This window comes from Chlorocebus sabaeus, chromosome 24 (assembly GCF_047675955.1).
Source record: "Chlorocebus sabaeus isolate Y175 chromosome 24, mChlSab1.0.hap1, whole genome shotgun sequence".
NCBI lineage: Eukaryota > Metazoa > Chordata > Mammalia > Primates > Cercopithecidae > Chlorocebus > Chlorocebus sabaeus.
In genome coordinates, this window is record NC_132927.1 from 36,536,769 (window position 1) to 36,554,666 (window position 17,898).

Here is a 17,898-nt window from a genome sequence, read left to right on the forward strand (position 1 = left end):
CATTCCAATGTTAAATTCTGGGTCCTGGGAGCAGGAGAGTACAAGACAAAGAGGAAGAGAAGAGCTTTCCCCCCTTTTTTTTTTTAGCTGCTAATGTATGAATGTGAGTAAGGCTTTGACTTTCCAAAGTTACTTGAAATTTTAAATTATAAAATTTTAAAACTCTGAAGAATCATTGGTAGAATTTCAGCCAATGTACTAGTTTAGACATTTAGGGGAGAAATGTTTATGCTCTGGCCTCAGTTGTTTAGTTTTACAAATTCCTGTATTCAATTTACTTACTACTCAATGATGGCTTTTAATTACTTCCTCCTCCTCTGCACATTTGAGTTCACATATTCTCTAAATGCTAAGCTTGTACACAATTGTGTAGGGGTAGTTGCTGATGTAGAAGGACACTTGTCACAATTTGTATGTACTGATCATTTAAAAGTTGGGACTAAGACTTTGTGTGTGGTGTGTGTGTGTGGTTTTTTTTTTTTTTTTTTTGGAAGGGAGTGTGTTGTTATACTGTGTTGCTTTGCTTTTCCTTAAAAGATCCTCCTCTATATATTTTGTGTGATTTAAATGTTCTTTTTTTATAGCTTTATGGTAAATATGCCAGCTCTAGAACAAATGAATCAGATTTTACACATCTTGTTTGTATTCTTACCCTTTCTGTGGGCACTTGGGACTCTGCCCCCACCCGATGCACTTTTCTTATGGGCAATGGAGCAGATTTTAGAGTTCGGCCTTGGAGGCTCGTCTATGTCAACCCACCTAAGGTATTTATTTTTAAATATTGATGTTATATGTAACTTATTCTTAAAGAACATTTTTCTTTTCAAGTAAATCTTTTTTTCTTTTTTTTCTCTACAGGTTATTAGTAATGTTCATCATGTCTGCTGGAACAGCTATAACATCATATTTCATTCCAAGCACTGTTGGTGTGGTTCTTTTCATGACTGGATTTGGTTTCTTGCTGAGTCTGAACTTAAGTGATGTCAGTCACAAAATTGGAACCAAATCTAAGAATTTACCCAGTGGTCCAGAAAAATATTTTTCATGGAAGGAATGCCTTTTCTACATCATTATATTAGTCTTCGCTCTTTTAGAAACTGGTTTGCTTCATCACTTTGCTGGCTTCTCACAGATTTCTAAGAGCAGTTCCCAGGCTATTGTGGGCTATGGTTTGATGATATTACTTATAATACTGTGGATACTTAGAGAAATTCAAAGCGTGTATATCATTGGAATTTTCCGAAATCCTTTTTATCCGAAGGATGTGCAAACTATGACTGTATTCTTTGAGAAGCAAACTAGGCTCATGAAGATTGGTATTGTCAGACGGATTTTGCTAACTTTAGGTAGGAAGATAAAGTCTATTAACCTTGTGTTACAAATCATATCCTGGAGGTATTCAAAAATATTACTGAATTCCCATATTTGTGTGGTATTATACCACATACAAGTGTTCTTTTATGTTTTGGTTTTTTGTTTATTAGCTTTTTTAGTTCATTGCTTAAATGTGCTCAGAAAAAATGTATATTTGCCAAAATAAAATATGGTAGAAGGAGCTGTTTTGCCTTAATTAAATTTCTCTTTGTTTTGTTTTAGTATCACCTTTTGCCATGATAGCATTTCTCTCATTGGACAGTTCCTTACAAGGGCTCCACTCAGTGTCTGTCTCTATTGGATTCACAAGAGCCTTTAGAATGGTAATCCTAATATGTGTTTAATAGTATTTTCCTATTGCTAAGTTTTATTGTAATTTTGTTTAATAGTTTGCTTAGATTATCTAATTCTACCTGATAAAAATGAATAATTTGTATACTGCAGGTATGGCAGAATACAGAAAATGCTTTATTGGAGACAGTCATTGTATCAACAGTACATTTGATCTCCAGTACAGACATGTGGTGGAACAGAAACCTGGATACAGGAATCAGACTCTTACTGGTAAATGTGTCTTTTAACAGCTTTACTGAAGTATCTTTTACATACTGTAATATTTGTCCATTTAGTGGTATATATTCAGTTTTGTAGTCATCGCTGCAATCTAATTTTAGAACATTTTCAACATCCCAAAAAGAAACCTCAACTGTTATTTCCCATCTCCCCTCTCCATCTCGCCTACTACCCACTGTAGTCCCAGAAGCCACTAATCTACTTTCTGTCTTTATGGATTTGCATATTTTAGATATGTCCCATGAATGGAATTCTGCAGCATGTGATCTTTTGCATCTGGCTTCTTTCACTTTTATGTTTTCAAGGTTCATTCATGTTATAGCATGTATCAGTGCAGTCATGCACTGCATAAGGACGTTTTGGTCAATGACAGACCACATATACAACGGTGGTTTGATAAGATTACAATGGAGATTAAAAATTCCTATCACCTAGTGGCATAGCCCTTGTAGGGTAGCTCGTTACTCACATGTTTGTGGTGATGCTGGTGTAAACAAACCTACTAGGCTGCCAGTTATATAAAAGTATAGCATATACAGTTGTGTACAGCATGTAATACTTGACAATAAGCAACTACAGTTTATGTATTTAGTGTGCTTTTTATCATTATTTTAGAATATATTCCTATGTATTAAAAAAAAAAAAATTGACTGTGAAACAGCCTCAGACAGGTCCTTCAGGAGATATTCCAGAAGAAGTCATTGTTATCACAGGAGATGACAGTTCTATGTATGTTATTGCCCCTGAAGACTTTCCAGTGGAACAAGATGTGGAGGTGGAAGACAATGATATTAATGATCTGACCCTCTGTAGGCCTAGACTGATGTGTGTTTTTGTATCTTCATTTTTGACAAAAAAGTTTTAAAAGTTAAAAATTTTAAAATAGAAAAAAGCTTACAGAATAGGGATATAAAGAAAAAATGTTGAGTAGCTGTACAGTGTGTTTTAAGCTAAGTGTCATTACAAGAGAGTCAAAAAGTAAAAACGTTTATAAAATAAAAAAGTTATGGTAAGCTGAGGTTAATTTATTATTGAAGAATCAAAAATATTTTAAAAATAAATTTAGAGTAACCTAAGAGTACAGTGTTTTTAAAATCTACAGTAGTGTATAGTAATGACCTAGGACTTCACATTCATTCACCACTCACTCACTAACTTAGAGCAACTTCTAGTGCTCTTTTATAATCTTTTTTATCTTTTATAATGTATTTTTACTGTACAATTTCAATGTTTAGATACACAAATACCATTGTGTTACAGTTGCCTATGGTATTCAGTACTGTAACATTTAGTACAGGTTTGTAGCCTATGAGCAATAGGTTATACCATATAGCCCAGGTATGTAGTAGGCTGTTCACTCAGTGATGAATCTCATTATTTGTGAGCATGTGTTTTCATTTATCTTGGGTATATGTACCTAGGATTGGAATTTCTGGTCATACAGGAACTCCATGTTTAATACTTCAAGATACTGCAAAACACATTTCTTAGAACATATGCTTGTCTGGCTGGACGTGGTGGATCACGCCTTTAATCTCAGCACTTTGGGAGGCTGAGGAGGGAGGAGGGATGTATTTATCTAGATTTCTTTCCTTGTGATATCATTGCCTGGTTTATGTGTCAGGGTAGTACCGATCCCCTGAAATGAGTTAGGAAATGTTCCATACTCTTCTGTTTTCTGGTAGAAGGTGGTGAAGAATAGGTATTGATTATTCGTAAGTGTTCTGTAGTATTCAATATGTATCTGAAATGTTTTGTGGTATGTAATATTTTGTATTGAAGCCATCTGAACCTCAGCTTCTCTCTGTGGGTAGTTTTTAAATTATTCAATATCTTTACTTTTTGTAGGTTATTCAGATTTTTTATTTCTTCTTGAGCCAGTTTTAGTAATTTGTGTCTTTCTAGAAACTTGTCAATTTCTGCATTATCTAATTTGTGGCCTACAGTGGTTCAACCTTAAAACATAGTTAGTATACTGTCAGCTCTTTTTACTGTTACTTTTTTTTTTTAAGAAAGTCCAAACTTTAAAATGTAGTCTTATTTATTAATTGTGAGGTTGGAGAAAATTAACAAAGAATCAAAGAATAAGATCTATTTCTTAAAAAATATTGGGGCAATAATAAAATTCCTGTATAGTCTTTCTTATATGATCTTGAAAATTCATGAAAAATCTTTAAGGATAGATAAAAATAATTTTTACATTTCTACAGGTTGGTATCATACGTGATCGTTTGATTCGGTTCATCTCTAAATTGCAGTTTGCTGTAACTGTACTTTTGACATCATGGACAGAGAAAAAACAACGTCGAAAAACAACTGCCACTTTATGTATACTCAACATTGTCTTTTCTCCATTCGTGTTGGTCATCATAGTTTTTTCTACACTACTCTCTTCTCCCTTACTCCCCCTTTTCACCCTTCCTGTGTTCTTGGTGGGGTTTCCCCGACCTATTCAGAGTTGGCCAGGAGCAGCGGGCACCACAGCCTGTGTGTGTGCAGATACAGTGTACTACTACCAAATGGTGCCCAGGTTGACTGCTGTGCTGCAGACTGCAATGGCAGCTGGAAGTTTAGGTAAGTAAATGGGTTGTGCTCAAGAATTTCTCACTGATGTATTTAAAGTACAAAAAAATAACAAACAGGAAACAATCTTTTTATCCAACCATAAGATGGCATAGCAACCATAACAATTTGATGTGTAGGCAGAAGGACTAAATATGAAATTAGAAGTTTATCTCCTGCTCCTTGTTTTCATCTAAATTAAGTTACAAAATAAAAATACTTGGGGAAATTTTTATTAAGGTGATTTGATAATTTTTAAAATACATTTTCTTGAATAAATTCAGATTACAGTTGCATCATTGAAACATGGAAACACCTTTCCCCCAGGATTTCCATGAATTTATAATGAGTTCATGTCAAGTACATGCAATAGCATACATTCATAAAGTTTAGTGAAAACTAGCTTTACATAATATCCGCTTGAGGAGCAGAGGGAATTTTGTTCATACTTTACAAGTTATAGAGACTTTAAAGCAGTCTGACAAGATAACTGGACAGGATAACAAAAACTTCGGTCAGTGATCAGTAGGTAAGGTAGCCTCCCAAAATGAAATGCTATGCAGTTATTAGCAAGAAAATAGGTTTTTGATGAGAGTAAATTCATTTTATGAGTTTTAATGCTTTTGTCAAACACTAACTATAAATTTTAACTGTATTGTACTTCTCAAGGTTGGTTTTAGATAAGGTATAAAATTGATGACACTAGTGTGTCATCTACCATGTGCTTTAACCCCTGAAACTTGTTTTTAAAATGACAGATAACTTTCTGACAAACTCATTCTAGTCTGAGTAGCAATTTAAGATTAGAGTTTTAATAATGCTTACTTGGGGTTGAACTTTTCTAATTATTATGTGAGATGATTTATGAGAAGAAAAATATTTTATCTTTGTAGTACAAATGTTTTATGAATAGTCGTTTTTCTTATAGAAAATAGTCTATACTTATAATACTTTTATCCAGTGCTAATTAATTTTCATTATGTAATGCTATTCTACTTTTTAAAACACCTGTGAGGTTAAACTCCCATCAGAAATAGTAATCAGATAAAAATTATACTTTATTATCAAACCAATTATATTCAACCAAGAAGTGTATTATAAAGTATTTTCTGGTGGGGAAAAAAGCAATGAGATAATATTTCACATACATCAGAGTGGCAAAAATGTAAACAATTTGACACTACCAACTATTGGCTAGGGCATGGGGAACAAGAACTTTCAGACTTTTCTGGAAGGAAATGTAAATTTTTACAACCACTTTGAAGAGTTAAATGGTAGTCTGTAATAAAGATGTACATATCCCATGGCTGAGGGATTCCAATTTCTGATTCCATGATTTAGTGATTCCAATTCTAGGGAAATTCTAGACATGTGTTTTGGGGGTCCTCAAGACTACTCCAGGTTTGATGGTTCACTAGAACTCACAGCTAAGATTTATTACAGCAAAAGGATGCAGAGCAAAATCAGCAAAGGGAAAAATCACAAGGAGTAAAAGAGACTGGGTGCAAGTCTCCAGGAGTTGTACAGAGTCACACAGAATGTGCTTAATTCCCTGGCGACAAGTTATGATGTGTTGACTGCCAGAGAAGCTCATTTGAGACTCGATGCCCAGGGCTTTTATTGCAGGCTGGTCATGCAGGCACTGTCTGCCTAGCACATACCAATACTCCAGAATCCCAAAAGGAGAGCAGGTGTTCAGTATATACTGTATTGTTTGTACAGGTAGACACAATGGGAGACTCTTACCAGGTAGGGGGTTCCCAGATGCCAGGCAAGGACCAACCATATAAGCAGACCTTTTGAAGAATAGCAGTCAGTTCTGGTATGTTAACACTGTTCTGAACCACATGTTTTACAAGCAGACTTGCACAAAGATAATTTCTGCAACATTACTTATAATAGTGAAAAGTTGGAAACATCTGAAAAGTTTATCAATGAGGAAATGAATACTCAAATTCAATTAAATTGATACAATGTATTTTCGACAGCAGTTATAATAAATTTTAGCTGTTGGCCATAGATGTGGGCGAATTTCATTAATAAAAGAGAAAAACTAAATTTAAAAAGTATTTGTACAGTGTGGTAGCATTTTATGTACATTTTTTAAACCATAAAACACTTTTATATGTTCATATGCGTGTATATAAAAATGTCAAAGATATTTTAAGTCATGACTGTCAAGCTGACTTTTATAAACTCAATACTTTTCCTAATATAATTGACATGTATTTAAGATTTTATACAACAACTTCTAATTTGTTTTTCTGGAAAATCCTTGAATTTTTATGTATTATCACCTGCAGATTGTCTGTTCCATCTGCTCTTGTAAAGAGTTAATTTAATGCCTCCTGATACGCAGTGAGTAGTTATTTCTGTTCATGACCTAATGAGAGGGTAGGAGTCGTGAATCAGTTCTTAGATGTCTTTTCAGTTTTGAAGATTCACATGGCAAAAATAAGCTTGAAAAATGATTTTCTTTTTTTTCTAATTTGTTGTAGGTCTCCTCCTACCTGGATCTCATTACTTGGGCCGTTTTCAGGATCGTTTAATATGGATAATGATTCTGGAATGTGGCTATACTTACTGCTGTATTAACATTAAGGTCAGTGTGCATTTAAAACATCTCTAGTATTTTTATAGTTCATGTGTAAAATTTTACTTGTTATGTTCACATCAAACACTCAGTTTCAAAGAAGAATATCTCTTCAATTACCTGTGAAAACACCTAGGGATTTTTAAAGTGTATTTCAATAAGCATATGTTGATAGGTGGACTAATGTTAATTGTATAATAGAGCATGATAACAAAATATACCTGCTTCCATTCCTTCCGGTCCTATTCTTGTTACCTCTCTCTAGCCGAGCATCTCAAAAGTGTGAATCAGTAACGTTTTTTAACTCCTATATCATTTAAGCATTCTTAATAAAAACTGTATTCTAATCCTACTGCCCCTTCCTGCTATACTCTATTTCTTTCCTTCTTTGAAGAGCAAATGGCCTTATTAGAGCTGCTTATAGTTGTATCTCCAATTTAATTTCTTCCATTCTGTCTTCAACTCACTCTAGGTTTTTGACCCTGCTACTCCACCCGACCTGCTCTTGTCAAGGTCACTAGTGACTGGCACATTGCTAACTCCAGTGATCAACTCTCAGAACGAGTCTTATTTGAACCATCAGCAGCATTTTACACAGCTGTTCTCTTCTCTTCACTTGTTTCATGGGTTACTTCTCTACTTTGTGGTTCCTTCTCTTTGACCTTTTAACACCAGTGTGTCCCCAGAGCCTAGCAGTCCTTGATGACAACTCTGTCCTCCTGGTTGTTCAGGCCAAAAATACTAGAGTCATGTTTGACTCCTTTTTTACTTGTATACTTCCACACCCAGTCCAACAAGAAATCCTGTGGGCTCCACCTTTAAACCATATTCTGTATCCCATCTCTTTTTACCACCTTGGTCCCAGCCACCTTGATCCCTTACCTGGATAATTGAAATAACCTCCTAATTGGTTGTCCTGCTTCCACCTGTGTGCCCCTACAGTATACTGTCAACCAGAATGATCTTTAAAATCTAAGTCAAACCATGTCACTTCTGTACTCAAAACCTTGCAGTGGATCTCTTCTTTCATTCAGAGTAAAAGCCAGGCTCCAAATGGCCAGACTTCCTATTCCCTCTTTGGCCTTCTCTATTACTTTAACCCTCTCACTCTATTCCAGCCTACTGGCTATTCCCTCTGCCTGAAACACTCTGCTTTCAAATAATCATCTAACTCCCTCACCACTTTCAGGTTTTTGCTCAAATGTCACCTCCTCAGTGACCTCTCCTATGGACATCATATTTAAAGTTACACTCCCACTCTTATCCCAGCACTCCCAATCCCCCTTGCCTTGCTTTACTTTTTCCTTATTTTTATAGTACTTATACCTTATCACAAACTATATAATTTACTTATTAGTTTTACTGTTGATTACCCATGTCCCTCACTTTATAAGTATCACAAGCACAGGGATCTCTTGTTTTTATTCAGGAATACATCCTAAGCCCCCGAAACAGTGCCTGGCACAGAATAGGCCTTTAACAAAAAAAAAAAATTTTTTAATGAATCATAGGTTAATTTCTTGTACTAGCACAGATTGGATAAAATCACTAGTGACTAAAAAGCTGTCTCTCTAGTCCAGTGGTTCTCAAAATGCAGTGCCCAGACTAGTATTAGTAATACTTCCTGAGAACTTGTTAGAAGTGGAAATTCTTGACCCCTACCCTGAACTTGCTAAGTTAGAAACTCTGGGAGTGGGCTCAGCAATCTGTATTTCAAAGAGCACTCTCAAGTGATGCTGACTCACCTACAGATTGAGAACCTCTGTTCTAGTCTAACCCATACAAGAAGACAAAAAATATTGAGGACATTTTGATTACTTATTTTTATTCTATTTAAAAATGATATGGTTTAATAATACCTAATAATGTTGATTGATCCTTTGTGCTCTGTGACATATGTGGTTTAAAAATATACTTTTTGATGGTACTCTTTTTTTCTGTCTTTTTTTGACGCAAGCTGGGTTAGGCCATGCCATCTATTAACAATTAATACTTTAAAATTTACAAAGCATGCAACCGTCACAACCATATGCCCTAGGATTATTTTCCTTTGAAACAGAGGAAAAAGGAATCTCGGAGAGGGTAGGTGACCTGCTCAAGTTGTGTGCCAGCCACCTGGTAGAGCTGTGACTTAAAAACAAGTTCTGAAGGCACTGACAGCTTTGTAAAAATATATAAATTAGCAATAGCAATTATAATAGTAAATAGTGACCTGATACATCCTTTTCAAGTGATTCCTTCTAAGGAGGTAATCAAAATGTGTTTAAAATTTATGTAAGGATATATTGATAATATTCGTTCACTCAGCATGTATTTGTTGCATACCCACTGTGTACCAGATACTGGTTTAGGCACTACTGACATAGCAGTAACCAAAGTAATCAAAGAAGTAAATCTGCATTATGATGTTAGAAATCTGGAACAGGAGAATGATAAATTCTGGCACATCCATACATTGAATAATGCTGTTAGTCTCATAAAGTGGAATGGAAAGGATATAATACTACTGTATATACTGTATAATTCTAATTTTGCTTTTTTCTCCTCCAGGATTATAATTTGAAAGGTTTTACTGTGTGGCTCACTCTTAACTATGGATATAGTCTTTTAAAATTATATTCATACCTAATAAATTTGCCCAATTTCTAGTAGAATTTCCATAATATTTTCAAAAAAATAGTAGCATTATTTTTAATCCTATCCAGAATCAAATGTGTTAAGTGCTGTTAACTTTAAGTCAGGATGTTGCTCTTGAGTTAAAGAAATTGTTTTTGTAACTTTCCATATTTGTGTGATGAGAATCTATGGGCATTTTCAAGACTAGTTGCTGTATTCTATGTAATAAATGATTATAAACTTAAGTATTTTTTATTTCTTCTTTAGGGGTTAGAATTGCAGGAAACATCCTGTCATACTGCAGAAGCTCGCAGAGTTGATGAAGTTTTTGAAGATGCTTTTGAGCAAGAATACACAGGAGTATGTTCCCTTAATGAACACTTTGGAAATGTCTTGACACCCTGTACTGTTTTGCCTGTGAAATTGTATTCTGATGCCAGGAATGTTCTATCAGGCATAATTGATTCTCATGAAAACTTAAAAGAATTTAAAGGTGACCTCGTTAAAGTACTCGTGTGGATACTTGTTCAATACTGCTCCAAAAGGCCTGGCATGAAAGAGAATGTTTACAACACTGAAAATAAAGGGAAAGCACCTCTAATCTTGCCTGATTCAAACACTTCGCCACCTCCCAAATCCCCAGAAGACATAGATAGTTTAAATTCAGAAACTTTTGATGACTGGTCTGATGACAATATTTTTGATGATGAGCCAACTATCAAAAAAGTAATAGAAGAAAAATATCAGTTGAAAGATTTGCCAGGTACAAACTCATTTATTCCAGGATCAGTAGAATCCCAGAGGGTTGGTGATCATTCTACAGGCACTGTTCCTGAAAACGATCTTTACAAAGCAGTTCTATTAGGATACCCTGCTGTTGACAAAGGAAAACAAGAGGACATGCCATATATTCCTCTCATGGAATTCAGTTGTTCACATTCTCACTTAGTATGCTTACCTGCAGAGTGGAGGACTAGCTGTATGCCCAATTCCAAAATGAAGGAGTTGAGCTCGTTATTTCCAGAAGACTGGTACCAGTTTGTTTTAAGGCAATTGGAATGTTTTCATTCAGAAGAAAAGGCCTCAAATGTATTGGAAGAAATTGCCAACGACAAAGTTTTAAAAGACTTTTATGTTCATACAGTAATGACTTGTTATTTTAGTTTTTTTGGAAGAGACAATATGGCTCCTAGTCCTGGTCATATATTGAGGGTTTACAGTGGTGTTTTGCCTTGGTCTGTTGCTTTGGACTGGCTCACAGAAAAGCCAGAGCTGTTTCAACTAGCACTGAAAGCATTCAGGTAATCCATTTAGATCATATGTAACATATAACATTGGCGGAAAAATATTGATTTTTCTAAATCACGTACAAGAAGACAGTTGTTTCTAGTTTTTTAAAATTTACTTTCTTCAAAATGAAAAAAATGTTTCATGTGTAGTGTGATTATATGAAGAGTACGCTTTAATTTGTGCTTCCTTTGGTTTTGTTTATATGGAAAACCTATTTTTTTTTATGGCTCACTGATTTCTTCACCTTAACTGCATCATTTCTCCCTCCACTTTTTAGCTGAGATAGATATGATTTCAGTTCAATGTCTTAAAATATTGATTTAACAAAATCTATTTGATCCATAAAGTTGACAACAAATATTCTAAAATTCTTCGGTTCTCCATTTTTTAGGTATACTCTGAAACTAATGATTGATAAAGCAAGTTTAGGTCCAATAGAAGACTTCAGAGAACTGATTAAGTACCTTGAAGAATATGAATATGACTGGTACATTGGTTTGGTATCTGATGAAAAGTGGAAGGAGGCAATTTTACAAGAAAAGCCATACTTGTTTTCTCTGGGGTATGATTCTAATATGGTAAGGTTAAAAATTTTTTAAGCGTATATATTCTAACCTTAGAGAATGGATGTCAGTTATAAAGTATTTGAACTAAGTGATAAATGATATAACATTATAGTTGTGATATAGTTTTAAGGCATTTGTAATCATGACTTTATGGCGAAGCTAGACGAACTCTAGCTGATTTCTCTCCTATGCCAACTGAAGAGGAGCCAATTAAAAATGTTGTGTAGCCATAGTGCAATACCTGACCTATAAGAGAGCCAAGTATGTGTAGTATGGTATAACATATTTGACTAAATGGATTGTATTCCTTTGTTCAATGTATGAATTATCACTTGGATTTGACTCCTAGAAAAAGTTATTTGTAAGTGGCAAAGTATTTTGCTGACATTTATACTGTATTGAAGCAAACCTAACCTGTGAAAATCCAGAGACTTAAAATAGGGGATGACTCTTTAAGATTTAGTACTTGTTCTTATCACATTTAAAATGTCATCAAGTCTACACAATATGAAAGATTCAATGTTATGAGCTTATCGTGGTTTTGTCTGTCTGGCATTATGGTTTGAGGAGCTCTGCAAATGCACTCCCCAGTGAAACTAATGAAAATTATATTTTTTTTAAATAACCACTTAAAGTCTTAGAAAGTCTCCTAAGGGCATACAGCAAATGAACATAAATTTATTTTTAAAAATCTGCTAAAACCCAGTGAGAATAGTAAGAGACTGTAGTATTTGAACCAAAACCTACCCTACCTGAACCTCAGCAAGATGGAATCTCCCCTCAGACTGGTACAACCCAGAACATAGGCTCTCTTCTCTGTCAACTCCCAGTTGGAGGACTGTTTTCCTAGGAAGGGCAGGAGTTCAACATTTTTAATCCTGTCCCAGCTACCTGTTGCTGAGGCTACATTCCAGGCATGTGAAGTCCAAGCAAAGATTCCCTTCTGGCCCACTGCACTTATGGGATGGAGACTTTATCTTGGGTGTGGTGCCACTGAAAATACTGGGGCCTTGATCACTCTTGCCCACTCATAATATGGAGGTCCTATGCTGGGAGAGGCAAGCTGGAAAGACCTGAGGCTACTCCTTCCCTCCACCAAGTGCTTATCTCCTAAAGCAGAAGGGTCACTCAAGAGAGAAGCATGCTGTCGCCCAGAACTCTGGCTCAGAGATTTTGCCCAGTGGAAGAAGCAAATTATTACTAACAGCAACAAAAGCTCTGAATCTCTTCTTCCCAGAGGAACTGATTTATCTGCAATAGAGTGTAGACACATTGAAGCCCAAAATGTTCTTAAAAACAGTGGAGGACTTGCTGTTTTATGATAGTGTCAAAAAAAGAAAACAACATAAACGATGGAGGTTGTGGTGAGAACTAATTTCTAGGAGACTGGTAGGTTCATTAAGCTAAACTGTAAACTGGCTAGATTTTTTTCAGGGGAAGAAACAGCAAAGAGCCTTCCTGGGATCAAACACATGAAAAGCTATTCCTTTGAAGGAGTTCACATTTAATTGGATCAGTCTGTGGAGCAATGTATGCCTCAGGTCTTTGTTGAAAGCAGAGTAACCAGCTGGCAATCAGTGGAGCTTAATAGCTGGGTATGAACACTTAACAGACAAGATAACCCTGCCAAAACCATCCCAAGGTAATTATGCATTCAGTTTGACTGTACTCTATGAGAGGCCGTATCTGAGACTTCAGACTGGGCGGGGGTTGGTAGGGAGCAGACTGGGATTGACTTCACTACAGTAAGCCAGCCAATCACTAAACAAGTACATCATAATAACAAGCCCTGGAGTTAGGAATGAAGAGGACCAGCACCCAGAATTTCTACAGTGTTACCTGCAATATCTGATTTTCAACAAAAAGTTGAGATATGCAAAGAAATGGGAAAGTCTAACCCATATACCGGGGGGGAAAAGTAGACAACCGGGCTTGCCTGTAAGAGGGAAGAGATGTCAGATTTAATAAAGATTTCATAGTATTCATTATAAATATATCCAGAGAACCAAAGGAAACCATGGTTGAAGATATAAAGGACAGTATGGTGACAATCTCACATCAAATAGAGAATGTATTAGAGATAGAAATTATAAAAAAGAACCAAATGAAAAATTCACTAGAGGGGCTCAACAATAGATTTGAACTGGCAGAAGAAATAATTAGTGAACTTGAAGATTCTAGATCAATAGAGATTATGCAATCCAAAGAAAAGAAAAGAATGAATAAAAAGAGAGCTTCAGAGAAATGTAGGACACCATTAAATGCTCCAACATATACTTAATACCAGAAGGAGAGAGAAGGGAGAAAAAAATTATTTAGTGAAATAATGGCTGAAACTTCTTAAATTTATTGTAAAACATTAATCTACACATCCAGGAACTTCAGTGAACTTTATAATAAATGCAAAGAGATCCACAGGCAAATAACATCATGGTAAAAATGTGGAAATCCAAAGACCAGGAGAAAACCTTGAAAGCACCAAGTAAAAACTATTTGTACGTTTTAAGGAAAGTCATATAAAATTAACAACTGATTTGTCATCAGAAACAATGGAGGCCAGAAGCATGGAATGACATATTCAGAGTGCCCCCTTAACCCCAAAACAGAAAGCTTAACGAAGGACCCTGTATCTGACAAAGCGATCTTTCAAAAATGAAAGCAAAATAAAGAAATTCCAGATAAACAAAAACAGAATTTGTTGCTACCAGACCCACCTTACAAGAAACACTAGAGTTCTTCAGACTGAAAGTAAGTGACCACAGACAATAATTCAGATTCACACACAAAAACAAAGAGCACCAATGAAAGTAACTGTGTAATGATAGAAAAGAGTAAAAAGGCATATTTCTTCTCTTAACTGATTTGAAAAGCAATTCTATAAAATGTATTCATGTATTATTGGGCCTGTAATATATGGGAATGTAATTTGCTAATAATTGCACAGAGGAAGCCAGTAGGGGCAAAGCTGTACTGGATAAAGGAAGTGAATCCAGATAATTCATTTCTGGATTCTTGAATCTACAGGAAGAAAGAGAAATAGCATTTTTTTAAAGGGTAACATAAGGCTGGGTGCAGTGGTTCACGCCTGTAATCCCAGCATTTTGGGAGGCCGAGGCAGGCGGATCATCTGAGGTCAGGAGTTCGAGACCAGCCTGGCCAACATGGTGAAACCCTGTCTCTACTAAAACTACAAAAAAAATTAGCTGGGTGTGGTGGTGGGTACCTGTAATCCCAGCTACTTGGGAGGCTGAAGCAGGAGAATTGCTTGAACCCAGGAGGCGGAGGTTGCAGTGAGCCGAGATCGCACCACTGCACTCCAGTCTGGGCAACAAGAGAGAGACTCCATCTCAAAAAAGAAAAAAGGGTAACATAACAATGCTGGACATGGTAATTTAGGACTATAATCCCAGCAAGTTGGGAGGCCAAGGCAGGAGGATTGCTTTGAGACCAGGAGTTTGAGACCAGCCTGGCCAACATAGCAAATCCTATCTCTACAAAAAATAAAAATTAGCCAGGTATGGTGGTATGCATTTGTAGTCCTAGCTACCACTTGAGAGGCTGAGGTGGGAGGATTACTTGAGCCAGGTGTTCAGGTTATAGTGAGCTATGATTGCACCACTGCACTCTATCCTAGGTGATGGAGCAAGACCCTATCTCTAAAAAAATAAAAATAATTAATATAACACAATAAATGCATACTTGCTCCGTTTTCTCTCACCTTCTTTTAAAGGCATAAAATTATATAAAGTGATAATTAAAACAATGTACTGTTGGATTTGTAACGTTTGTAATGTGATATGTATAACAGTACCACAGAAGGGAAGAAAAGGGACTAGAACTTTGTAAGAGTAATATTTCTGCTTCACCACAATTAGTATAAATCTGAGACTGACTCTTGTAACACAGAGATAGTAAGCTTTAGTCAACCACTGAGGAAATAACTGAGGAAAAAAGTGAAAACCGTCATTAAAGAAATTTAAATGGCATATTACAAAATAGTCACTTTCTTGACAAGAGAAAGTCAAGAAAGAATAGAGGGATAAAAAAGATATGAGACGGGAGGCTGAGGCAGGAGAATGGCGTAAACCTGGGAGGCGGAGCTTGCAGTGAGCCGAGATCGCGCCACTGCACTCCAGCCTGGGCGACAGAGCGAGACTCTATCTCAAAAAAAAAGAAAAAAAAAGATACGAGACAAAACAGAAAGGAAAATGACAGACAAAATTCAGCTATTTCAGTAATAAAATTAATGGGAATGGATTAAATAATCCAGATGAAAGGCAGAGATTATCAGACTGGATTTAAGAAAGTGCTTGTAATCCCAGCACTTTTGGAGGCCAAGACAGGTGAATCACTTAAGTCCAGGAGTTCAAGACCAGCCTGGGCAACACAGTGAGACCTTGTCTCTAAGAAAAAATAAACAAAATTATCCATACATGGTGGTGTGTTCCTGTAGTCCCAGCTACTCTGGAGGCTGAGGTGGGAAGATTGCTTGAGCACAGGAAGCACTATGATATATAAACTATATAATATTTTATTAATATAAATATGTAATATATAAAATATATAAATAAAAGACACAAACCATATGATCATCTCAGTAGATATAAAAAAACTAACAAAATCCCTCACCCTTTCATAGTAAAAACAAACTAGGAAAGAAGGGAACTTCTTCAACCTGAACATCTATGAAAAACTCACAGTGAGCATCATAATTATTGGTGAAAGATTGGATGCTTACCCCTGAGATCAAGAAGACAAGAATGTCTACTTTTACCACTTTTATTAACCATTGTACTAGAACTTCTAGCCAGGTGGTATGGACTGAATGTTTATACCCCAAATGTACATGTTGAAGCCTAACCACCAATGTGATGGTAGTAGGAGGTGGGGCCTTTGGGAGGTAATTATGGTTAGATGAGATCATGAGCATGGAGCCCTGTGATGGGATTAGTACCCTTATAGGAAGAGGAAGAGACACCCACAGCTTCCTGTCTTTTTGCCTTAGAGCAGAATAAGAAGATGGCTATCCATGAGCCAGGAGGATAGCCCTCATCTGAACCCAGACATGAAACTACCCCGATCTTGGACTTCCCAGCCTCCAGAACCATGAGAAATAAATGTCTCTTCTTTAAGTCACCTAGTCTATGGTATTTAGTTATAGCAGCCTAAGCTAAGACACCAGAGTAAATAGGCAAGAAAAAGAAATAAAAGGCATTCAGATTAGGAAGAAGTAAAATTATCTCTATTCACAGATGACGTGATCTTGATGATGTATAGAATATCTAAGGAATCAACTAAAAAGCTCAGAACTGATTAGCAAATTCAGGATGGTTGCAAAATATAAGATCAACATAAAAAAATCTGGTGAATTTCTATACACTAGCAACAAACAAACCAAAAATGAAGTTAAGGAAATCCCACTTAAAATAACATCAAAAATAATAAAATACTTAGGGAAAATGGAATAGTAGTAGTACAGAACTTATACTCTGAAAACTACAAAACATTGTTAAAAGAGAAAGTTAAATATCTAAATAAATAAACATCTAGTGTTCATAAATCAAGATGACATTGTTAAGATGGCAATACTCTCCAAATGTATCTACAGATTCAGCACAGTCCTTTTCAGAATTCCAGTTGGCTTCTTTGTGGAAATTGAACAACCTGATTTTCTAAAATTAATATGGAATTTCAAGAGACCCTGAATAGCCAGAACAATCTTGAAAAAGAAAATTGGCGGACTCATACTGCCAAGTTTCAAAACGTATATGAAACAATAATCAAAACAGTATGGTACGGGCATAATGATAGACATATAAATCAGTGGAATTGAATTGAGGATCCAGAAATAAATCCATGGGTCTTTAGCCAACTAATTTTCAACAAGGATGCCAAGACCATTCACTGGGGAAATCATCTTTTGGTAGCAACATTCAAAAGAATAATGTTGGATTACTAGTATTAGTTTCCCAGGGCTGCTGTAGCAATTACCACAAACTGGGTGACTTTTTAAAAAATGGAAATGTATTCTCTCATCATAGTCTTAAAGGTTAGAAGGCTGAAGTCAAGGTGCCAGTAGAGCCATGCTTCCTCTAACGGCTCTAGGAAAGAATCTTTCCTGGCCTCTTCCAGCTTCTGGTGGCCCTTAACATTCCTTGGCTATGGCTGAGTAACTCCGGTCTCTATCTCCATATTTACATGGCCTTATTCTCTATACTCTTGTGTTAATTCTCCTACTACTTTCTTTTATAAGGATGTCAGTCACTGGCTTTAAGACCCACCTAAATCCAGGATGATCTCATCTCTAAATTTTTAATTACATCT

The 17,898-nt window shown here is 35.9% G+C and overlaps 1 protein-coding gene across 6 annotated transcripts in view; it reads left to right on the plus strand.

Annotated features, from left to right (window-relative positions):
* Positions 1–17,898, plus strand: part of PCNX4 (pecanex 4) — a 58,243-nt gene that overhangs the window by 29,468 nt on the left and 10,877 nt on the right. For 3 of the 6 annotated variants that reach the window (XM_007986834.3, XM_073011053.1, XM_007986837.3), the window contains 8 exons: positions 585–764; positions 859–1,346; positions 1,597–1,697; positions 1,819–1,938; positions 4,158–4,521; positions 7,008–7,111; positions 9,986–11,019; positions 11,400–11,586. In XM_007986834.3, the coding sequence (XP_007985025.2) occupies positions 585–764; positions 859–1,346; positions 1,597–1,697; positions 1,819–1,938; positions 4,158–4,521; positions 7,008–7,111; positions 9,986–11,019; positions 11,400–11,586 (2,578 nt within the window). Of the gene's footprint in view, positions 1–584; positions 765–858; positions 1,347–1,596; positions 1,698–1,818; positions 1,939–4,157; positions 4,522–7,007; positions 7,112–9,985; positions 11,020–11,399; positions 13,217–17,898 lie in introns of all 6 variants that reach the window. The other 3 variants (XR_012090977.1, XM_007986836.3, XM_007986838.3) reach the window with 3 other exon arrangements.